Genomic DNA, 24897 nt, shown 5'->3' on the forward strand with positions numbered 1-24897 from the left:
CCCTGATCCATTGGAGCAGGGCTACATCACAGGCTGGGACCCCAAAGCTGTAGTCAGCCTGTCACCAGCTGGTTGATTTTGCAGCCATCCCTCTCCCTGCACCACACAGGGTCCCTGTCGAGGAAAGGAGATTGCTTGACCAGCAGCTGGAAGCCCTCCTCCCTTTTGGCAGAGATCAAAAGACCTTGAGGAAATGAAAACCAGCTCTTCATGAGGAAAATGTGGAAGCCCCCCTAGCTGTGTTCTTTCCTGGTGGGCTTGTGAGTCTGGCCACCAGGAATAACCACACTAGATATCATTCACAGGGCCTTTATAAAACACATTATCACCTGCAGTCCTTCCAACATCTGAGTAAACCATCACTTTCATTTTACAGCTAAGGAAACTGAGTTTCGAGATGTTAATTAATGTGTTGTGGTTTTTTTTTAAATTTTTATTGGAGTATGGTTGCTTTACAATGTTGTAACCCTGTCATGACTGACCCAGGAGAAAGTCCACTGGCGCTGTGCCTGTGGAAGACCCAGTGACTTTCTGTTTTTCTCCCTTTCCCGGGCCTCCTGGCAAGCCAAGGAGGGAGCACATACTATGGAAAGAATGCTTGGTGTGGGTCAGGTTAGCAAGTGTTAGTTCCATTTCTGACCCTGAAGAATCCCAGGAGCTAGTAGAATTTTTATTATTTCTTAAGACCTACTTATTTTATTTTTTAAAAAATCATTGAATTATACTCTTAAGGTTTGGGTACTCATTTAAAAATTCATTTAAAAAAGGAAAAACCTGTTTAACCCTCTGTCTCCCTCCCTAAAATTATTTTCAATCTGAAATAAAGGATACTTCACACAAATTACAAATTGACAAATATGGGGTGGGTGCCCCCAAGTCTCCCAGAACAAAACGCATCCCATCCTCAGGTGATCCAGTGTAATCTCGATCCTCCTCGTCAGCTTCTCCCTATTTATATTTAGTGGGAGCATCTGAAACTTGCTATTACTAAAGTGGGAAACCCTACAGCAGCTTCAAGTGATTCCCCACGCCCCGCACCCCCATCCAGGTTTGTGTGGGACTTTGAACTGCAGGAAGAGAGTTCTAAGTATGGAATCTATCGCTGGGAGGGACATTTAGGGGGAAGCAGAAGGCATGGACAAGGCATTCCTAAACCAGAGACCTACTTCCTCCATGGCAACATTTCAGTACCAAAACTTGGGCCATGTGATTTGGTCACTGGTTCTTGTTACGCTCTTGGAGGTGAGTGGAAGGAAAGCAGATGATTACGGACTATGTGCCTTGCTTGCTCATCTCACTTAATATGCAACCTTCAGAGGTAGATCCTACAGTTATTCCTATTTGCTAAGAAGGAGACAGGGGCTCAGAGATGTTAAATAATTTGCCCAAGGGTCCACAGTGAGTGTCGTTTGTAATTGGAAATATTGGGATTTCGGTTTATAGTGACAATGGGCAGAATATTTAAAAGACTGATTGAGAAAATCTGGGCAGTACTGTTGCCTGTCCTGGTGAGGCAACCTTTCTTGAGAAGTTGTAGGATTCCAAAATTGTTCTGCAAAGCCCAAAGAGACAAGTTAAACCTGTCTGGATCACGAGGTGCATTTGGCAGACTGGAGCCCTGCCAGGTTTCTTATGTGGGACGTAGCAAATGACACCCGGCTTAGTCCCAGGATTCTGCCATGAGGGCAGCTGAAAAATCTGAGCCCTGCAGAGAAGATGTGGGGGGATTGTCAGTGCCCAGGTGTTTCTTTGGACTTAATATGCCAGGAAAGGGTGATTTCTTTTTCTTTTACCGTAGGTAAAAGTGCATACTACATTGGTGTTAGAAACTGTGCTCCCTCATGTTTTTTTTCACTTAAGGGAGTCGCCATCCGCTCTGAGGCTTTCCCCTAAATCCCCTGAACTACTTCTCAGGCCTGGAGGGAGCCGGTCTGCAGAAGCCCACACTTGCAGGGAGGCGGGGGGTCTACGTGGGGCTGGCCTGGGGGGAGCTCTGGGGGCAGGGCTGACGTTCTCAGGGACATGTGTCGCTTCTGCTGGGTGGGACCTGGCCGAGTACAGCAGGCACCACAAGGGGGAGTGCTTGGAATATGGATGAGAAGAACGAAGCCCCTCAGAATACAGCATCTTTGCCATTAGAATGCAACTCACTACAAGAATTGTGATATACAGTACACAGGAATTTGATATACAAGATTTGATTTGATACACAAGAATTGTGCTTCCTTGCAGTGTTTAAGAACATACAAAAATTAAAAGCAGCATAAATGAAGGAAATAAATGTGTCAACTTTGTAAGCCTTAAAAACCCATCTTCCACATCCTCCAAGGACTAGAAGTGAAGAGAGACAAGTAAACAGATCAATTACAGTCATTCAGCAGAGTAGGGGCTGTGTCTTCATTGTTGCTTCACCCACAGGCAGCGAATGTCCCTCCCATAGCAAGCACTCAATAAATAGCTGTTGACTGTATGAATGAACAGGTGGATAAGAACTGCCCGGTCTTCAATAGAGATCAAGCAGTGCTCTTCTCTTAAGTTAACAGAAAGCTTCAGGGTAGATCTGTCAGACGCTAAGGGCTTGAAGAAGGAATGAGGTTTAGTATTTTTTGTTTTTGTTTTTGTTTTAATTTTTGGCCGCCCCGCAGGGCTTGTGGGATGTTAGTTTCCTGGCCAGGGATCGTGGAACCCGGGCCCTTGGCAGTGAGAGCGAGGAGTCCTAACCACTGGACAGCCAGGGAACTCCCAGAGGTTTAGTTTAGAATAGGCACATTTTGTAAAGAGTGAAATCAACTAAGGTACAACACATAGAGTCATGAAATGGAAATAAGGTGTGTGTTTCTACTTTTTAATTAGGAGGCCCTGAAACTTATGGATGAAGTTCAAGAACATCTAGAAGAGGAAGAAAGGCTATGCCAGGTGTCTTTGACAGGTTCCTGGGATGAATGCAAATCTTGCTTGGAAAGTAACTGCATGAGATTTTATACAACCTGCCAAAACAGTTGGTCCTCTGTGAAAAACAAGGTAAGGGAAAAATAGAGCTCAAGGTTTCTAAGTTCTTAAGGTACATGCTTCAGCTTACTTTTAAAAATTAACTTATGTTAATATTTAGAATATATATGGATGATCTGTTATTGGTCTTTTGCAACCTAGAATCTGGCATTCATGCTTATGTATGAATCACTTGTGGATATATAATTTTTAAGTTAGAACAGCCATCCAGGGCTTGTCCCTCCCTTTCAGGACACTGTGTGTGTCTCTCAGAAATACCCTGACTCTTTCTGCCTTGTATTTGTTATTTATGAACATGTTCCCACTAGATTGTAAGCTCTTTGAGGGCAGGAACCATATCTTATCTGCCTTCATTTAAGCACTATATGCATTCAATAAGTGTTTGCTGAATTGCATTCTGAATAATAGTATTATAGTCTCTGATTTCAACCTGCTTTAATGTTTTCTCTGGAGGCCAAGCCTTTGAAGGCATCCTCTGCCTCCTGAGTCTCTCCTTCAATGGGTTTGCCCTCTTGTGGCAGCACACACATGCCCGTGCACACACGTGCCCACATTCATGTCCCCTTTACCCCAATCCATGCACGTCCTGTAGGACTGGCATGTTTTCTTTTTTGTCCCCTTTGGCTCTCTTCTGGGCAGAGGGAATCACAGAGGGTGGTGACCTGAATAGGATGAGCTCTGACCCATAAAAGGCTCCTCTTCTCTTGGCCTGAATTTCCCTTCCCCTTCAAGAAGTGGGCTGAGTATGCAACGCAGAGAAATTCCCCTCTCCATATCAGAGCATGCAGTAATCAGACTCTGCTCCTGGCTTGGCAGTGCCATCCCCAATTACAGAAGGAACAACCCCTAGGATAATTCATATGCCAAGTTAATTTGCCTCCACTGTTAATTGCATCTGATCTATTTTTATAGCCACTCTCTAACATACCAGAGTATACTGGATTGAGCACTGGCTGGAAGTCAGGAGCTTTGGGGACCATTCCTATATGTGCCTTTTGTGTGACCTTATGACAATTTCTTGGGCTTTTAAAGTTTCGTTTTTGTGGCTGGGTTCAGGTAAACAGAAGCTGGCAGAGGGAGAGGCAGATGATCCACCCAGATTACTTTCTGAGAAAGGCATGAGTCCTCTAAGAATCCCTGGAGAATTCTCTGAACAGCCCTTGAGCGGGGGTGGGGAGTGCTCCCACAGTGATGTTCGATGGTTGCTACGTTCCAAAACATACAACAGGGTCATATCACTATCATACAAGGGCAACTATGTTCTGGCATGAACTTATGTATCACATAGATGAAATAGAACATGGTGTGACTGCTGGAAGATCTCCCCCTGAATAGGAAATTCTATAATTAGACCTTCATTCCTTTGACTACAGCCAAGGAGGGCTTTGATCACTGGTAATATGTAACATCCCGAAGTAACCTATTTAGCTGTATGAAGCATCTATAGTTCAGTGTGAATGTACTGATCTTTTCCGTGGACTAATTTATGAGATGAGAAAGAGGAGAGCATAAAGACACGAATGGCATGCCACTGAAGGAAAAAAAAAAAAAAAGAACTAAGGCACTGAGACAGAGGTGAAAGACAAGAGCCTTCTTCACAGTTTTCAGGCTGCACAGTCTAAAACCATGCATGCCAACCACCACCAGTACATCAGGACTGTGGCTTGTCAATAATATTGAAAACTTGGCCTTCTTAGGCCTTGGTAGGCAAACAGAAACCAGGAGGAATTTTAGACCCTATTTCCATAGTCAAAGTCAAAGCCAGGTACATGAATGTTAATAAATTATCTTAAAGTGGATCACCTTTTCCTAGTTTGCCCAGAACTGTTCTTGATTGGAATGACTACTTGTAAGTTGACATTAAAATTCACAATAAAAAAATAGTCCAAAAGAAAATTAATTTATTTCATTTCTGTCCCCCATCCCACCCCACAGCTTGAACATTTTTTCAGGAAGATATATCAGTTTCTGTTTCCTTTCCATGAAGATAATGAAAAAGACCTTCCCATCGGTGAGAAGTTCATTGAGGAAGATGCACAACTGACCCAGATAGAGAACATGTTCAGCCAACTGACTGTGGATGTGGGATTTCTCTATAACAGGAGTTTTGACGTTTTCAAACAGATGCAGCAAGAATTTGACCAGGCTTTTCAATCATATTTCATGTCAGATGCAGACTTCATGGAGCCTTACTTTTTTCCAGCTTTTTCCAAAGAGCCAGCAAAAAAAGCACATCCTGTGCAAAGCTGGGACATTCCCAGCTTCTTCCAGCTCTTTTGTAATTTCAGTCTCTCTATTTATCAAAGTGTCAGTGCAACAGTTACTGAGATGCTGAAGGCAATCGAGGATTTATCAAAACAAGACAAAGGCAAGTATTAAAAGATTATTTAGATATCTATGCTAAAGTTGAGTTTTATTTAACTTTGGAAATGGTAGCCATTTCTAAGTCATTGTACAATGTTTCTGAGAGTGATGGTTTATGGATAATCAAAGTCTCACAGCCTCTTAGAAAAAGCTTTGAGGTCTGCCAAACACTAGCCTTCTCCCGTCTTTGTTGAGAGCTCTGTGGGGCTGTTCTCTATTTCTAAAGCAAAATTTCAAAGCTGAGAAAGAAAATGCTGGTAAGGTGAGAACTTGAAAAAGACAGTTGCCTCCTTTATTAAAGCTCAGGCAGATGCTTGGCTCTATTCTGCTTGAACATCATGGGGTTTCTTTAAAATCAGTCCAGTCTCCTCAACTCCCAGTTTGGGAAGAAACCTTAGTGCCATGTAAAACCAGGTCACATTTAGTGCCTTCCATGACCTCCTCTGCATCGCTACTGTAATCCCTTAGATCACATTATGTATGCACAAAACCAGAGAAAATACTCAGAGACAAACCCAAGACTGTAGAAATTTCTGTAAATGATAATAATCGCCTTCTACCAATACCACTCACGCCCTCTGATATTCCATGTTGGAAAAAGCAATGCTGCTTTAAGTTGTAAGGCAGAAGGAGGTAACTTCTTTGGGCTTCTGTGGAGGGCCTGGGAGCCGGCATCTCAGAAATGAGAGTTGCCGTGTGGGCCACAGGTAGAATCTGTGTTTCCTTGGACTTATCTCTATGGAATATTACGTCAAGGACAGGGATGCTCTTCTCTAACAAAAAATGAAATGGGCTCCTTCTAGAAATCCTGCCAGTTGTGACAACATGGATGAACCTGGAGGACATTATGCTGTGTGAAATAAGCCAGACACAGAAGGACAAATATTATATCCCACTTACATGAGGAATCTAAACTAGTCAGTTCCTTCCTTGCACCACCGTCACCTCAGTGATAATCTGGAGATCCAGGGTCCCCTGCAAGTGCAGTAAGTAAAAACAAAAACAAAACAGCAAACAAAAAAAGCCTTTGTTACACCTTTATACTCTTCTCTCTCCAGTGTCCCTACCCTAACCAGACAGCAAGCTCAACAGAGGAGAGATTCTCTTCCCAGATGAATGCATGAGGACAGTTTATCAAAAATAGGGCAGGCAGGGGCTGTGGGGTATTTGCGTGTGGTTTCCATCACTTTTCCGGACTGGTGGTAGGTGAGGAATAAACCTATTGCCCCTAGAAAATCCACCTAATGAGAATAAACCTTTGCCTCTTGCGGTAGGCAGAATAATATAATAGCTTTCCAAAGATACCCAAATCCTAATCCCCAGAACCTGTGAAAATGTTAGGTTACACAGCAGGGGAAAGTAAGGTTGCAGATGGAATTGAGGCTGCTAACAGCTGACCTTAAAATAGGGAGAGTATTTGGGGTTGTCCAGGTGGCTCCAGTGAAATCACAAGGGCTCCTAAAAGTAGAAGGAGGCAGAAAAGAATCAATAGAGACAGCCTCATGAGAGGAACTTGTCCCTACTTTGCCAGCTTTGAAGATAGACGAAGGGGAACAGGAGCCAAGGAGGGTGGTGGCCTCCAGACACTGGAAAGGCATGGAGAGGGCTTCTGCCCTAGAGCCTCCAGAAAAGAACAGCCCTGCCGACACCTTCATTTAGCCCGCTGAGACCCACTTCAGACTTCTGACCTATAGCACTGTAAAACAACCTATGTTGTTCAAACCACTGAATCTGTGGAATCTGTTACAATAGCAATAGGAAAGCTGCCTCCTGTCAATTACAGTGGTTAATGTCTTCTGAGTGTAAACTATGTATCTGGCAGCCTTCACAGATAGGCTTTATTTGTCACGATCATCCTAAGAGCCAAAATTAGAAAAGTAGCTAAAATTGAATCATGAACACTGTTAAAAGGAAAAAGGTGATAAAAATATGAAATATCTTGTTTAATATATTTTTTAATTTTATCGAGTTTTGTTTCATTTTAGTCTCCATATGAAAGAATTTCTTTCCTACTTTGTTCTTTCTAGACTTCAGTTGCTGAATCTGTTGAAACAGAATAAGATAGGTTTTGCAATTGTCCTCACCTGGCTTACAAATCCCTGGAGAGAATAGATGCGATCCCTTCAATAAAACTGTGGTGTAGTAGCTTCACACAGTGCTGGGTGCTGGGAGCTGGGAGATCTGGGTTTTAATCCTGCCCTGGAGAATTTTGCTGTCCTTAATTTTCCTAGCGGGTAAACAGGCAAGTTGGGAGGGTAGATGATTTACTAGAAGTAACTGCCTCGAAGGGTCCTCAGGCTCTGTTCTGGCATGGCCGAAGGTAGGCGATGGGCTACTCTCATGAGTATAGCATGGGGACTTGCTTCATATAGCCCTCAATTTGCCATCCTTGAATATACCAGGTATTCATCTAGATGCTGTGAATAAGCAATGATTATGACACAGATGACACAGCCTCTAACTTTTAGGAGTTTAGTCCAGAGAAAGGAAAACAGGTCAGTGAACAATTACACTACCATATCGTAAGTGAAATGACAGAGGAAGTTATGGAAGAATGACAAGATTAAAATGACAAGACCAAATCCCTTCTCTCAAAGGACTCAGAGTCTAATAGAGAAGACAAAATTAACAGCACATAATGCAGAGTTGCTCTACAGTAGAACTCACAGAGGTTCTCTGGGGCGAGAGGAAATGCCACTAAATCTACAGGGAATGGGAGAAAATGACTCCCATTCAACAAAGGGGATGGCTGCCTTACCCACCAGATGATCTAGCAAATGCCTCGTAGGTTTTTAAACAATAAACTTCACATTTTTTGTTTGTTGCTTTTGGCTGTGCCACACGGCCTGCGGGATCCTAGTTCCCTGACCAGGGATCGAACCCCTGCCCCCCTGCTGTGGAAGCACAGAGTCTTAACCACTGGACCGCCAGGGGAGTCCCAGTAAACTTCACAATTTATCTCGAAATGTTTCAATTTTTAACATCAAGGATTTAATATAACAGAATATCATCAGGTTAAAAATTAATAACAAATTTTTCCTAATGTGAAACACTCAGTTGGGAACTGTCAATTTGCTGTTGGACGACTTCTTTTTATATCATCATTTTTATATGGATGGTTAATTATTCCAGGAAAAAAAAAGTTTCTTAAAAGTTGATCTGCTTTAGATGTTTTCCTAAATCTTTGACCTACTGTTTATAACATTATGTATGTGAAACACAAAAAAGAATAGTAATAAATACCTACCACCCAGTTTAAGAAACAGACATTTCCAATATCTTTGGAACTCCAATACACGTTCGAATTACAGCTTGAAAAAATTAAAATAATTACTAGAAAAAATTTTAATAGAAGCCCAAAGAGAAAAGTGGCTTACAATTCCCTATCTAGTTAACCCCAATGATATCAGAAATAATAATGATAAAAATGACACACTAAATTTAAAATAATTTAAATATACAAAGGAACAAAAGAAATGAAAGCTGCCCTCTCCCACCCCATCAAGTCTCTCTTCCAATAGAGTTACTATGAATAATTCCTCATGATTCCTTCCTGAAAATAAAATTATATGCATTAACCTCTGTGTGGGGAGTGGGGTTTGGGGGAAGCAAGTAGTAATAATAGTAATGATGAGTAATAATGACAGTAATGAGACTGCTGGATTAAAGGACACATGCACTTTTTAATAGATGCCAGATTGTCCTTGCAACTGGTTGCACCAGTATGCACTCCTACGATTGAATACAGAACAAAGATTTTGCAAGTGCTGGTTAGAAAGAGAAATGACATTCTATCCATGCCTTTAAAGTTCAAACTGTCTAACGACACTGATGTGAAAATGCTGTTACTTGCAGACTCCGCCCACGGCGGCCTGAGTAGGACTGCCTTGCCTGTGCGGGGCCGAGGGCTGCGCGGAGAACTTCGCCAGAACTCGTCGGAATGTTTCCAATTTCACGCACGATGCCAAAAATGTCAGGATTACCTACGGGAAGGTAAATGATTATTATGTTCTCAGGGTTTCGACTGTATTCTGGTCAGAGGTCACAAATCTCACTTTTACAGGCATCGTGGATTCATTGGCTTCCCTTCAAGCTCTTTTTGGCGTGCTCATTGCCATCCTGGGGTGCTCAGGGCAGGTTTATAAATGTTTATTATTCGAAGGCAGGCCAACTTACTTTTCCCCTTTTAAAAATTCCCTCATTATTCCCGTGAAAAATTTTTATGGTTAAAGACCAAACGAACACTCTTGTGTGCAAAAGAGAACTCTGAGCAAATTAGGGCAACTTCTTCCTTCTTACTGCAGAGAAAGGGAACCACCAATGAAGAAATCTTCAAAATGTGTAAGCAGATTTTTAGCCAAGTAAGTTTTTTTTCAAGTGGCATTAACGCCTTCCAGATGGTGGGTTAATTACTAATTAGTATTTAAATACAGATAGTAACTTCTCACAAGCCCTGAGCAGCGTGTTTCGCCTCCTCCCAGATCTGACCAAGAGCGGCTTTCATTCCTTCCCCAGGTGAAAAATTCTCTCCACCGGCCCTTCCCCCTTTCCTCCGACCCTCATGTCCCTTCCCCTCCCCAGCTGAAGTCACTTCCCAACCGCTAGGGTCTGAAGGCAAATTTTCTTGCAAAATCCAAGAAGAGCTTTTGATTCCTGTGCTTCTGCTTTTTACCTTGCCAAAGCCCTAAGGGAAGGAAATTCTAAAAAATGTGGCTAAGATTTGGAGCAAGAGATTGAATATAAACTGGAACTTTTTATTAGAGCAGATGTGAGGGTCTTATTTCTTCAGAATTGCTCCCTGGGTGACTTTCTGCACCTCTGTTTCATCATTTGGAAAATGAAATTAATACAGCTACTTCACACAGGTGTTTTGAGGATTAAATAAAATGTCTGAAGTACTCATGATTCTCATTATTCAAGTGTTTGGTTTTCAAGTCACAGTTACAAGGTTGCATACAGACAACAGAAGTTTTTACAAGAGAAAAATATACACTAATATACTGACCTCTTACAAAAATAGTCCCACTCAAACATGCCACCTATGTATCATTAACTTCCTTTAACTTCCAATTAAAAGCTTTGAAGAATAATCTCTCCCTGATTGTCATAAGATAATAGAGAAGATGGGGGGGTGTGGGAAGTGATTGGAAGAAGGTGATCGAAAGGTACAAACTTCAGTTACGAGATAAATAAGTACTAGGGCTGTAATGTACAACATGATGACTATAGCGAAAGCTGCTGTGTGATATATAGGAAGGTTGTTAAGAGAGTAGATCCTAAGAGTTCTCATCACAAGGAGAATGTTTTTTTCTTTTTATTGTATCTGTATGAGATGATGGATGTTAACTAAACCCACAACAGCAATCAATTCAGAATATATTGTGAATATGTAAGCCAAACCATCATGTTGTATACCTAAAACTTACACAGTGATGTATGTCAATTATTTCTCAACAAAACTGGAAAAAGAAAGACAATATATAAGAAATCAGATAATACAGTATAAACACATCAGATAATCAGTATGCATCAAGGCACCTAGTATACATGCAGTATAAATTGATTGCTGCAAAGGTAAAACACAGAGGAAAGGCTGTCCTAATGTGGTCCCATACAATTTTTTTTTTTTTTTTTTTTTTGGCTGCTTTGAGTCTTCATTGCTGCGCACGGGCTTTCTCTAGTTGCGGTGAGCGGGGGCTACTCTTCATTGCAGTGCGTGGGCTTCTCATTGCTGTGGCTTCTCTTGTTGCAGAGCACGGGCTCTAGGCGCATGGGCTTCAGTAGTTGTGGCTCGCGGGCTCTAGAGCACAGGCTCAGTAGTTGTGGCACATGGGCTTCGTTGCTCTGCGGCATGTGGGATCTTCCCGGCCCAGGGCTCGAACCCGTGTCCCCTGCATTGGCAGGCGGATTCTTAACCACTGCGCCACCAGGAAAGCCCTCCCATACAATCTAAACTTTTATATTTTATGATAAATGTATATAGAATAAAATAATAAAAACACATGTGCCTAATACTAGATGAAGAAATAAAACATTACCAAAATAGATGAAGCCCCCGCTGTGCCCCTTCCACATCACATCCTCTTTATCCCCTTATAAGGAAAGCGTTTTGGGTTTTTTTTTCCTTCCAGTTTTATTGAGATATAATTGACATACAGCACTTATAAATTTAATGATTTGACATCGTGAAATGATTAACACAGTAAGTTTAGTAAACATTCATCATCTCATGTAGTTAAAAAATTTTTTAGAAAGAAGAATATTTTTCCTTGTGATGAGAACTCTTAGGATTTACTCTGTTAACAATTTTCATATATAACATATACCAATGTTAATTATATTAATCATGTTGTATATTACATCCCCAGTACTAATTTATCTTATAACTTGAAGTTTGTAACTTTTAACCACCTTTGTCACCATCACTGACTATATTCCCCACACAGTAGGAAACTTCTATTTTGAATTTGGTGCTTATTATTTCCTTGTATTTCTTTTTTAAAAATTTATTTTATTGAAATATAGTTGATTTACAATGTGTTAATTTCTAGTGTACAGCAAAGTGATTCAGTTATACATATATATATACATTCTTTTTTCATATTCTCTTCCATTATAGTTTATCACAGGATATTGAATATAGTTCCCTGTGCTATACAGTAGGACCTTGTTGTTTTCCTTGTGTTTCTTTATACTTTTATCATATGCGTTTATATATAGCACACGTACACACATATACCATACATAGCAATGTTTTACATGTTTTTAGTTTTTATATTGTCAAAGTATAACTTTTAAGCTTAAAAATATGACTCATACAAGTACAAAATGAGCATGTTAAGATTGATTTATTCCATTAATAAGGGAACGAGCAGAGTGATTAAGCTGGTTTAAAGGAGTACAGGAGAGACTGAAGTATTTACTGTTAAGGATAGACAGAATGTGGAAGTAAGATTGCAAAGTTAGATATAAAACTAGTTCATGTACTGAAGGGCAATAAAACTGTAACTTTTGCAGTTATGATTTCTATCAGACCAAAATAATTTATGTCTCTACTGGACAAAAATTATTTGCAACTTTTCAATCTGTAATTTACATCTAATTTCGTGGAGTCTGGCCCGAATCAACAGTGAATAGTAAATCCAACAAAGGATCATTTCCCTAGAGAATTAAGTAATCTTTGGGTGGACCTCTTAGACAATACTTTATGTGACATTGAAAGGACACACAGCCTTTCTTCTGCATTGTTTCCAAGTTTTGGATAATATTTCTTAATAGTATAAATGTTATCGCTTATGTATTCTTTTGCACCTTGGTGTTTCACTCAGTACAGTTTGGGAGATTTAGTCATGTGAATGAGTGTGGTTCTAATTTCACAAATTCATTGTTGTATGTTAGTCTGTGTAAGCACATTACAATTTATTTATCCATTCTCCTGCTGAAGCACATTTAAGTTGCTTCCAGTGTTTTACAAACAACTCTTGTATGTTTTGTCAAACAATGATTTTGCCTCTTTTATCAACATTTGACTCATTCTTTGTTCTAAGACTAAGCATACAGCTGTAATTATAATCTTATATTTGAAAAATATAAGATAAATGAAATATGTTCCAAAACATTATAAATCATTTTTTTTCATTATTTACCATACATTTTTGGTCCCAATTTTAAATGGACTCACTGTAAGTAACTCTTTTCCCATACCAGTTACTGGTACTAGATGTATACACCTAAATTCAAAATAGTAGTTTCAAGATAAAGGAGTTTGATGTGGAATGGTCACGGTGGGGGTTCATCTGTTTGGGTTATATTTTATTTCTTAATATAGGAGGTAGGCACATGGAATTTATACCAAGGAATGTCTGTCTCCAGCCCAGTTTCTGTTACATGAGACCATATAATTATCAATTAAACTGGATCTCTTTTGAAAGTGATGTAGGCAATATTAATAATTGCTTGACAACCACAGGTATAAACTGGAAACTCTCATAGGCAGAAGGTGATACATGCACACTAGATTAAAGACAAAACGGCCACAATATTTTGCAGTTCCTCCCATCAAAAGCTGGAGTCTGTTTTTTCAACCTGAGAACCTGAGCTCGGCTGTGGGTCTGTCCTTAAGCAACAAGATATTGGCAAATGTGAGTGGCTTGAAATGTGCTTGTGAATTAAAGTTGTCCTCTCTTGCTACTGGAAGCCTATCCACCACTGCGTGATCAAGCCCAGGCTAGCCTTCTGGAAGATGAGAGGTCCCAGCCATGCCAGCTGAGACCCTCAAAATGTGAGGGTCTAGACCATCCAGCCCCAGCTGAGCCAGCTCAGACATAAGAGTAGTCCAACCAACACACAAAAACATGAGAAATAATAAATATTTGTTTGTTGTGCAACAAAAGCTAATGGATGCATATTGTCACATTTCATAAGAGACACCTGCTAAATGTGGGTTTTCTTTCTTCCTTTTCTTGAAACACTCATTCTCATGTCTATATGGTGATTAAAAAAATGCCTTAAGGTACTGTGGGTCCCACTGATCATGTGAGTGTATTTTTTTAAGTAACAGCATTAAGATATAGTTCATATACCATAAAGTATACAATTCAGTGTTTTTTAGTATACTCACAAAGTTGTGTAACCATCATCACTATCTAATTCCAGAACAGTTTCACCCCAAAAAGCAACTCCATACTCATTGGCTGTCATTTCCCATTCCCCGCCCCTTTCCCCTACCCAGCCCCTGGCAACCATTAATCTGCTTTCTGTCTCTGAATTTGCCTATTCGGGGCATGTCATATAAATGAAATCATACAATATGTGGTCTTTTGTGACTGACTTCTTTAACTTGGCATAATTTTTTCAAGGTTTATCCATACTGTAGCATCTCTCAGAACTTCATTCCTTTATATGGCTGCTTAATATTCCATTATATGGATATACCACATTCTGTTTATTCGTTCATTAGCTGATGGACATTTGGTTTGTTTCTACTTTTTGGCTATTGTGAGTAATGTTGCTATGAACATTTGTGTACAAGTTTTTGTTTGGACATGTGTTTTCAATTTTCTTGGGTATATACCATGAAATATATATGGGTCATATGGTAACTCTGTGTTTAACATTTTGAGGAACTACTAAACTCTCTTCCAAAGTGGATGTACCATTTGCATTCCCACAGAAATGTACGAGGTTTCTAATTTCTCCACATCCTTGTCAACACTTGTTACTGCCCATCGTTTTTATTTTAGCCAACCTAGTGGGTGTGAAGTGGTATCTCATTGTGATTTTGTCTTGTATTTCTCTAATCACTAATAATATCAAGCATCTTTTCATGTTTTTATTGGCCATTTGCATGTCTTCTTTGGAGAAATGTCTATTCAAATTCTTTGCCCATATTTTAATTTTGTTATTTGTCTTTTTATTGTTGAGTTGTAAGAGTTTTTTTTTTTTACATATTCTAGATACTGAATGCTCATCAGATATATTATTTGAAAATATTTTCTCCCATTCTATGTGCTGTCTTTTCACTTTCTTGATGGTGTCCTTTGAAGCATGGAAGTTTTTTATTTTGATGAAGTCTACTTTATTTCTTCTTTTCTTTTTTTATTTTGGTATCATATCTAAGAAACCATTGCCCAATCCAAGGTCACACAGGTTTATGCTTATGCTTTCTTCTAAGAGTTTTATATATTTAGTTCTTGCATTTAAGTCTGTGATGCATTTCAAGTTAATTTTTGTATATGGTATGAGGTAGGGATCCAGCTTCTTTCTTTTGCAATTGGATATCCAGTTGTCTCAGTTTCACTTGTTGAAAAACTCTATTCTTTCCCCTGTAGAATTGTCTTGGGACTCTTGTTGAAAATCCATGGACAGCAAAAGTAAGGGCTTATTTCTGGACTCCCAATTCTCTTCCATTTATCCATATATCTATCCTATGCCAATTCCATACTCTTTTTTTTTTTTTTTTAAATTAAACCTTTCTTACAACACTTCTTAATTTTATTTATTTATTTATTTTTGCTGTGTTGGGTCTTCGTTTCTGTGCGAGGGCTTTCTCCAGTTGTGGCAAGCGGGGGCCTCTCTTCATCGCGGTGCGCGGGCCTCTCACTATCGCGGCCTCTCTTGCTGTGGAGCACACGCTCCAGACGCGCAGGCTCAGCAATTGTGGCTCACGGGCCCAGTTGCTCCGCGGCATGTGGGATCTTCCCAGACCAGGGCTTGAACCCGTGTCCCCTGCATTGGCAGGCAGATTCTCAACCGCTGCGCCACCAGGGAAGCCCCATACTCTTGATTATTGTACTTTGTAGTAAGTTTTGAAATTGGGAAATGTGAGTGCTCCAATGTTGTTCTTTGTTTTCAAGATTGTTTTGGCTATTATGGATCCTTTGCATTTCCATGTCAGTTTTGGGATCAGCTTGTCAGTTTCTACAAAAAGGGCAGTTAAGATTTTGATAGGGATTGCATTAAATCTATAGGTCAGTTTGTGGAGTATGGCTCTCTTGACAATATTAAGTCTTCCCATTCATGAAAATAGATGTTTTTCCATTTATTTAAGCCATCTTTAATTTTTTTCACAGTGTGTTTTAGTTTTCAATACAAGTCTTACAGTTCTTTTAAAAAATTTGTTCATAAGCATATGGTTCTTTTTATGCTATTGTGAGTGGAATTTTCTTAATTTCATTTTTGGTTTGTTCATTGTTAGTGTATAGAAATACAACTGATACGTGTATATTGATCTTGTGTTCTGCAACCTTGCTGATTTATTACTTTTTTAAAAATAAATTTATTTATTTATTTATTTATTTTTGGCTGCATTGGGTCTTCGTTGCTGCAGGCGGGCTTTCTCTAGTTGTGGTGAGCGGGGCTACTCTTCGTTGAGGTGCGCAGGCTTCTCATTCTGGTGGCTTCTCTTGTTGCAGAGCACAGGCTTTAGGGCACATGGGCGTCAGTAGTTGTGGCACACGGGCTTAGTTGCTCCACGGCATGTGGGATCTTCCCGGACCAGGCTCGAACCCATGTCTCCTGCACTGGCAGGCAGATTCTTAACCACTGCACCACCAGGGAAGCCCTGATTTATTACCTTTAATAGTTTTGTGTGTGTGTGTGTGTGTGTGTGTGTGTGTGTGTGTGTGTGTGTGTGTGTGTGTGTGTATGTATTCCTTAGGATTTTTTGTATACAAGACTATGTCGTCTATGAATAGAGATAGTTTTACTTTTTCCTTTCTCATGTGATTGTGTTTTGCACAAAGTTTCACCTTTAATTGAGGGAAATCTTTTTCCACTCTCTAAAAGAGTAAATGAGTGTCCCTTGTAGAATTCTCCTTGCCTAAGATCATGAGGGAAGTCACCACCTTCTTACCCCATAATTTAAAAAAAACCAAAACTACACCACTATTCTAAAAGTTAACAACTCTAAACTTGCAAATGAAGACATTTTTAAAGAATACCTGGATCTCCTTTCAAATGTATACTGTATCTTGTTAACTGTGACTCTCTTTGTTTTTCAAAATATTTTCTTGAATTACTTTTCAAATGTACACTATTGCAAATTTTTTTACCTGCCAGTACAAAGGTCTCCCTCTCCTGAAGATCCCAACACAATTTTTGGAAAAGTGTGAAGGCTGGAGGATCTTGCATTATATCTACATCTCTAAAAGAAACAATAAACTGATTTTTAAGACCTGAGATGAGGTAGTCACCTAGCTTCTGGTTGGTGGATTCTCCCCCACCCCTATCTTCGTGAAGGCATGGTTTCTTAGTAAACAGTGGAAGACATAGTCGAAAGAGCCTGTGATCTCTTTCTACAATAACAATCTCTTATGATCCCAGATGCCCTAACACATAGACACTTCTGTAGTCTGCAGATAAATAATCTTTACACAGTATCAAGATGCTCATCAGCGCAGCTCTGTAAATTCCTTTAACCCTGTTTCAGATCAGAAGGGCTGCTGTGCAATAATAACACAGAGCTGCAGAATCTTAGTGACTTGTAAACACAAAGGTTTCTTTCTCTCTCTATGTCTTGTCAATTACAGCTTGCATGGGAGCTCTGCTGCACATCTCCTCACTCAGGATGATGGAGCCTCCACCATATGGAGCAAAACTAGTTCCACTGTCAGGGGAGGGAGGGTGATAAATCCTAAACCATTCTTAAAGGATTCCTCCAGCAGTAAGACACGTCACTTTGAATATGGCCACGCTCAACTTCCAGGTGGCAGAGAAGTGCAATCTCCCATGTGTCCTGATCAGAGTATAAGTGAGCAGCCCTAATGACCTTCAGAGACACTATGGAAAGGAAGACAAGGAAAAGGAACATTTTGAATCTTCAGTGTGTGCTGGCCCTGTGAGCAGGCATTTTGCAGTGTTATTTCATTCATGCCCATTGTACCTGGCTGAAAACTCACTCAAGGTCAAAAGGCTAGAAGTAGAAAGCTTAAGGGCTGGGACTTAAATCCACAACACCAACTCCAAGTCCCACATACCTTTTTCTTTACCATGTTACTTTCTTCTTTGCTAGACTGTCCTGATGTTCCTAAACTATACACAAAAGTAGATGAGGCCCTTGAGTTGGTCAACATATCCAATCAGCAGTATGCCCAGGTTCTCCTGATGACCCAGCATCACTTGGAGGACACCACGTATCTGATGGAGAAGATGAGAGAGCAGTTTGGCTGGGTGACAGAACTGGCAAACCAGACCCTAGGAACCGAGAACACCTTCAATTTCATAAAGGTAATGCAGAGACTCAAGAGCAGATATGGAGACTGAGTGTGCATACATTGATTTTTCTGTTAATTTACTTATTAATTACATCTGAATTTGAAAACAGGCTCTAGAAGGATAGTCATACTTCCATTGTGATTGTACTCAGGCTGACTTGTGCATGGTCTTTAGAAAACAAGAAACTCTATAAAGAAAACCAATTTAAAACACAAAATACTTTCTAATCCAGAGGTGGCTAATTCTGCTTAGAGCTATAGTGCTGATACAAGTAACCGTGAAGAAACCTGGACAATGTCGTTTTTAAGGGAGCAGACTTTCAGGTAAAGCAACTTGCGATCAAAAGCTGACTCTGAAACTTACCAGCTGAATAAGTTTGGGAAAGTTCTGTAATCTTTCTAGGCCTCAGTTTTTCCATCTGGAAAATGGGAATAATAATAGCTACCTTAAAATGGATGTCTGTAAAGCAATGAGTATAAGTTCCTTATCCAAAACAAGAGCTCTGTAAATTATAGCTCTCATTAGCTTTTGACACAACAAGCTACTGACTTACCTTGAAAATTAAACACAGTTATATATTAATATTCACATATAAACATTGCCATCTTAAGGTGCACTTATACCATGTCTCCCACTTGCAGTCAATAACTCCTGTTGCATAACATAAAATAGTGATTGAATTTCTTCCCTGATGCGCCCCTACCACATACCATATTACATTAATATACGATGCACCAGACAAGTGATTTCTGATGAGGCTGGTATTGGTGGGCTCCTAAAAAGACCCAGATACAAAAATCACCGGCAGAGCAATTGAAGGTGCAATATTTTGTGTAGCATGTAATGTTAACAGTCCCCCGGGATCCCTTTACCAACTCCAGCTGGTGCTGCTGCTAACTGCTCACCCCTGAAACCTTCTCCAAAGGGTTATCCTTGGGGCCACTTATGCTCCAGAGCTCCCTGCAGGATCAGGCTGAGGCTGGAGGTCACCTGAAGGCCACCTCCCAGATTAGCTTCTCCCTCTTCTCTATCTTGCTCGCCTCATCCCCCTAAAAGTTTTACTGAAAGCACCCTTAACAAATAACTGTGTCAGAATCTCAGGCTCTGCTTCTAGGCAATCTGACCTAAGACATTCTGTATCCTAGTGATTCACTGTCTTTCAAGGTACAAGGTTGTGGTTTGAGAAATAAGTTTAGAGAGTCACAACCAGCACATTAAACAAACAAACAAAAGCAGAATAGGACACACTAGAAGAAAAAATATTAGAATGCATTGCATTTAATAAGTCAGATGCATATGTCATGGAACTTTCATTTCCATGATGTGTGTTTATATATGTGTGTAACTTATATGTAAGATGTGGTTTTTTTTTCTTTTTCTATTTGAGTATAGTCGATTTACAATGTTGCATTAGTTTCAGGTGTACAGCAAAGTTATTCAGTTATACATATGTCAATATATTCTTTTATATATACATTCTTTTTCAGATTCTTTTCCATTGTAGGTTATTACAAGATATTGAATGTAGTTCCCTGTGCTATACACTAGGTCCTTGTTGTTTATCTATTTTATATATAGTGGTATGTATCTGTTAATCCCAAACTCCTAATTTATCCCTCCGCCTCCTTTCCCCTTTGGTAACCATAAGTTTGTTTTCTAAGACATGGGTGTTTTTGAGTCATGATGACAAATGTGTTTATAACTGTAGACCATAGTCAAAAGGTTTTGAAAGCCACTATCAATTCCTGCTGACTCTCTATTACTTCATTAGATAGATCATTCCCTAGGAGAGTAAAATAATGTGATATATTTGATCATTCTCACAAATATAGACTTTTAGTTTAAAGAGGAAAAATTCTTGTAAGGAACGAGGGAAAGAATAAAATTTTAAGAAAAATTTTAGCAGTGCTTTAAATCTTTAGAAAAGTAGAGCCCATATTTAACGGTTTTTGTTGTCATCAGGATTTCCATTCTATGCTTCAATTTGCTTCCATTCTAGTGGCTCTGAGTAACATTAACTGATTTAACTAAAATTTTTGATATTGATAACAAAGACACTTCTATACAAAAAACTCCATAGAAAATAAAATTATGGTTTTCAATGATATATTTTTCGAATAATAATCACCACTAAAGAGCACTCAATATTTGTCTGGCAATGTTCTAAGAACTTTTCCCGTGTATTAGATCATTTAATACTCTGTGTTCCTATAAGGTGAGTATGATTGTTTTACAAATTTTTCAGATGAGGTACAGAGAAGTTAAACAACTTGTCTGAGGTCTCACAGCTAGTAAATGGTAGAACTGAGATTCAAGGCCAAACAGCTTTTCTTCAGAATCCTTGGACTTAACCACTTTGCTGAACCGCTTGTAAAACTTATTTTTCTTTAAACAGCTCTTAGTTCATCATGTAATGGAAAGTGCAAATTTATAAAACAGCACATACTGAAGAGGGATCTTTTGTAAAAAAAATATACAAATTCCAGCAGGTGAAAAAAGTTATGCTTTTTAGGTTGTAGTTACATGTTAGCGTTATAATTGTTTATTGAACTAGACGTAAACGCTTTATGCAGTTTTTATGTGTGTTATATGTATCAAAATGAAAAGGGGGAAATTTATGTTAGCTTTATAAACTAGAATTAAGAAATCACCAGGGCTTCCCTGGTGGCGCAGTGGTTGAGAATCTGCTTGCTAATGCAGAGGACATGGGTTCGAGCCCTGGTCTGGGAAGATCCCACATGCCGCGGAGCAACTAGGCCCGTGAGCCACAACTACTGAACCTGTGCGTCTGGAGCCTATGCTCCACAACAAGAGAGGCCGCGACAGTGAGAGGCCCGCACACCGCGATGAAGAGTGGCCCCTGCTTGCCGCAACTAGAGAAAGCCCTCGCACAGAAACGAAGACCCAACACAGCCAAAAATAAAGAAAGAAAGAAAGAAAGAAAGAAAAGAAGTCACCAGTGTTAATTTGGCTCCTTAATATTCTGCTTTAGTTTTTCTGATAGGGAAATTTATTTGAACACATTTTCAAAATAGTTCTTTTTTTATATAAATTTATTTATTTTATTTTTGGCTGTATTGGTTCTTTGTTGCTGTGCGCGGGCTTTCTCTAATTGTGGCGAGCAGGGGCTGCTCTTTGTTGCGGTGCACAGGCTTCTCATTGCAGTGGCTTCGCTTGTTGCGGAGCACAGGCTCTAGGTGCACGGGCTTCAGTAGTTGTGGCACATGGGCTCAGTAGTTGTGGCTCACGGGCTCCAGAGCGCAGGTTCAGTAGTTGTGGCACACGGGCTTAGTTGCTCCGTGGCATGTGGGATCTTCCCGGACCAGGGCTCAAACCCGTGTCCCCTGCATTGGCAGGCAGATTCTTAACCACTGTGCCACCAAGGAAGCCCCAAAATAGTTCTCTTAAGGTTACATCAAGTTGCATGTCATTACAGTTTCATTTAAATTATTAAAATCAAAGTATATGCCCTTGAGAACTCATTAAGAAAGTAAACGACATGCATTTCAGATGACTGGTTCTTACAAAAATCACACATACAACCATAAATTGTAAATTTCCTGTGGAAACTCAGTACAAAACTTGGTACATCACATTAATATTTGTGACACAGACAGTAGCGCTCACCAAATCTTCCATCCGCTCACTCACACTTTCTTGCTCCTCTTGCAGTTAAGTGGTGCCATGTGTTAAGTTCTGGCCAATGAAATGGGAACAAAAATGAAAAGCGTTATCTCTAGACTGAGATAGAGAAGAGCCTGTGTGTGATTATCCATTCTCTTTCTCTGCTGAGGATGTAAATAAAGCCATGCGTTATTACATGTGCTACAGCACATGTGAGATGATGTTCCTTTCTCAGCCAGGGTCCTGAGCATCTAGGTGGTTCAGAGCCCTTGTAATGGGCATGTAACATGAGTGAAGAGTAAATTATAAGAAGCCACTGGAACGCTGGGGCTAATTTGTTACCTCAGCACAACTTAGCCTATCCTGACTAATGTGGTATTAAATTAATGCTGAATGTGTGCTGGAATTTAGTAATCTTTTGTTGTATAATCCTTCTTCTTAGGTAGTTCCAGGTATTCATGAAGGAAATTTTTCCAAACGAGATGTAACGATGACAGATGTAAGCATTCTGCCTTCCCCTAATTTCACACTCACCATCCCTCATGAAGAAAGTGCTGAGAGTTCTAACTTCATTAGCTACATGCTGGCCAAAGCTGTACAGCATTTTAAGGAACATTTTAAATCTTGGTAAGCAGAGTGCTTGATTAGGAATGTTTGTCAACAGGAATAGATGATTCATAAAAGGGAAAAATGACAAAACTAGTTTTAAAATACCTTGAAAATATATTCAACCTCATTAATAATCAAAGACATGATAACTAAGACAAGATAGCAATTTTTGCCTATTAAATTTGCAAATTAAAAAAACCCTGATAGGATGTGATGAAATGAGAATTCCCATATGTTATTGCCAGGAACGTAAACTGTTTTTGCCTTTTTGAAAAGCTATTCAATTATACATATCAAGAGTCATAAAGTTTCTTTTTGATACATTCATTCCACTTCTGGAATCAATCAGAAGGAATAAATCTAAATTTGAATAAAAGTTCCTACCCCAAGATCTATATTTGCAAAGTTATTTAAAATGTTAAAAACAATCTGAACATCTAAAAACAAGAAAATGGTTAAAAGATTATGGCTAAATATGCTCAGTAAGTCTTATGAAACCATTAAAGATATTTATAAAATTTAAATCATAACATGACAACTACTGGAACAAGGGTTTATTCTAAGCCTATCTGTGAGGTAAATATTATTATTATCATTTTCCAGAAAGGGAACTTGAGACTCAGGATCCAAGGTTAAATGAATTATTCAAGTCAGCAGGTGGTAGAGCCAAATTTTAACTCAGTTCTCTCTGACTCAAAATTGCCACATTATACTGGTTCCTGTTAGGGCATTTGGTCAAAAAAAAAAAAAAAAAAAAAGAGTACAAAACTCTATAAATGTAATGATCAAAAAAATCTAAAATCTGCATTAAAAATAAAAAGGATTGTCAGGAATTACAATGGGAAATGGATGATTTATTTTAAAACCTTTCCATTTTCTGATATTTTTACAATTTTCTATAGTGAATAAATAATTTTAAGATTTCAAATTAGAAGATGTTATTTTGCTAAAATAGCTAGGTAAATGTAGATTGTACACCATATCAATGTGTTCCGCATCTCTAAACCTTAGTATAAGTACTTCCATTCCATGATAATCCTACATTGAGATAAAATGTAAATCTATTAAGTCTGCAGAGAAAATAAATGAATGACATTTCAGGCATACATTAGTCACCATCTCTGTTAAACTTAGAATGATCTTCTAAATTAGTGGCACAATTAAAACTGTACATAATAGTCTTCTTTGGTAACATGGTCAATCTTAAAAGAATAATTTTTAATTCTAAGTTATTATTCATAAGGGATCTTGTTAGTAGGTCACCATCAGTGTATAATTAAGCTGGATATTACTGGATTTGCTGCCTCTCCCTTTACCTCTGAATTTTGGAGAAGTTTTTGTTCAAGTTGCATCAATCAACCAATATCTTTTTAGCATCTACTAAGTGAAGGCCCAAGACCCAGGTACGGTGGAGGAGAAAATGATGAATTTGGGAGATACAAGACACACAGAACAGTAATAGGAGGTAGCATTTAGTGAGTGCCCAAGGTGGCCCTCTGGGAGTTGAGGGGAGTGTCTTTACTTTACCATGGAGGAGAAACTTCTCAGTGTGATACATTTCCTTTTTTTCCTCTTCGTTTTCCATCGGTCTTCTATCCCCCTCATCTTTTCCTCTTCTTTTCTCTTTCCCTCCCTCCTTCCCTCCCTCCCCGCTCTCTTCTCCCTTCATCCCCCACCAAAATATATATGATATATATCATATATATGTTTGATCATATATATATGATCAAATAATATATTTGATCATATGTGCATATATATATGGTCAAAATATAAAGGTGAGAATATTCCAAAAAAGATTCCAAAAATAGGGGAAAATGTGAGCAAATGGGACCAGAAAGACTGGAGTGTCTAGATACTAGGGATGCTGAGAAGTCCTATTAAACGAATCTCCTCCCACCAGGGCCCTTTGCGCCTCCCTCTATCCGGGAACCTCCCCCATATGAGTTTGTGTTGTTTCTTCACTTGTAAGCATGGAAGGGGGCTTCCCTGGTGGTGCAGTGGTTAAGAATCCACCTGCCAATGCAGGGGACACAGGTTCGAGCCCTGGTCCAGAAAGATACCACATGCCGCAGAACAACAAAGCCCATGCGCCACAACTACTGAGCCTGAGCTCTAGAGCCTGCGAGCCACAACCACTGAGCCCGCGAGCCACAACTACTGAAGCCCATGTGCCTAGAGCCCATGCTCCACAACAAAGAGAAGCCACTGCAATGAGAAGCCCGCGCACCGCAACGAAGAGTAGCCCCCGCTCACCACAACTAGAGAAAGCCCGCGGGCAGCAACGAAGACCCAATGCAGCCAAAAATAAATAAACAAAACATAAATAAATTTATTTTTTAAAAAAAGAATATAGGAAGGGCTTAAACGACTTCCTATATTCTATATATATAAAAAAAAAAAAAAGACATGGAAGGATACTGTCTGCCTCACAAAATGAGTGGGGAAGCTGGGCAGCTGTGCCTAGGGCCCAAACTCAGTAGGCCACAGTGAGACACTGCAGGATTTTATTTTTAATTTTTATTTATATTTATTTTTGGCCGTGTTGGGTCTTCGTTTCTGTGCGAGGGCTTTCTC

At 39.5% G+C, this 24897-nt stretch overlaps 1 protein-coding gene across 1 annotated transcript in view; it reads left to right on the top strand.

Annotated features, from left to right (window-relative positions):
* Positions 1-24442, top strand: part of CLUL1 (clusterin like 1) — a 109492-nt gene extending 85050 nt beyond the window's left edge. Inside the window, exons 4-8 of the mRNA XM_082418761.1 lie at positions 2854-3021; positions 4945-5377; positions 9229-9366; positions 17885-18099; positions 22154-24442. Of these exons, the coding sequence (XP_082274887.1) occupies positions 2854-3021; positions 4945-5377; positions 9229-9366; positions 17885-18099; positions 22154-22342 (1143 nt within the window). The 3' untranslated portion in view covers positions 22343-24442. The remainder of the gene's footprint in view (positions 1-2853; positions 3022-4944; positions 5378-9228; positions 9367-17884; positions 18100-22153) is intronic.
* Positions 24443-24897: the final 455 nt, after the last annotated feature.

Source organism: Balaenoptera physalus (genome assembly GCF_965194825.1).
Source record: "Balaenoptera physalus genome assembly, chromosome: 12".
Taxonomy (NCBI): Eukaryota; Metazoa; Chordata; class Mammalia; order Artiodactyla; family Balaenopteridae; genus Balaenoptera; species Balaenoptera physalus.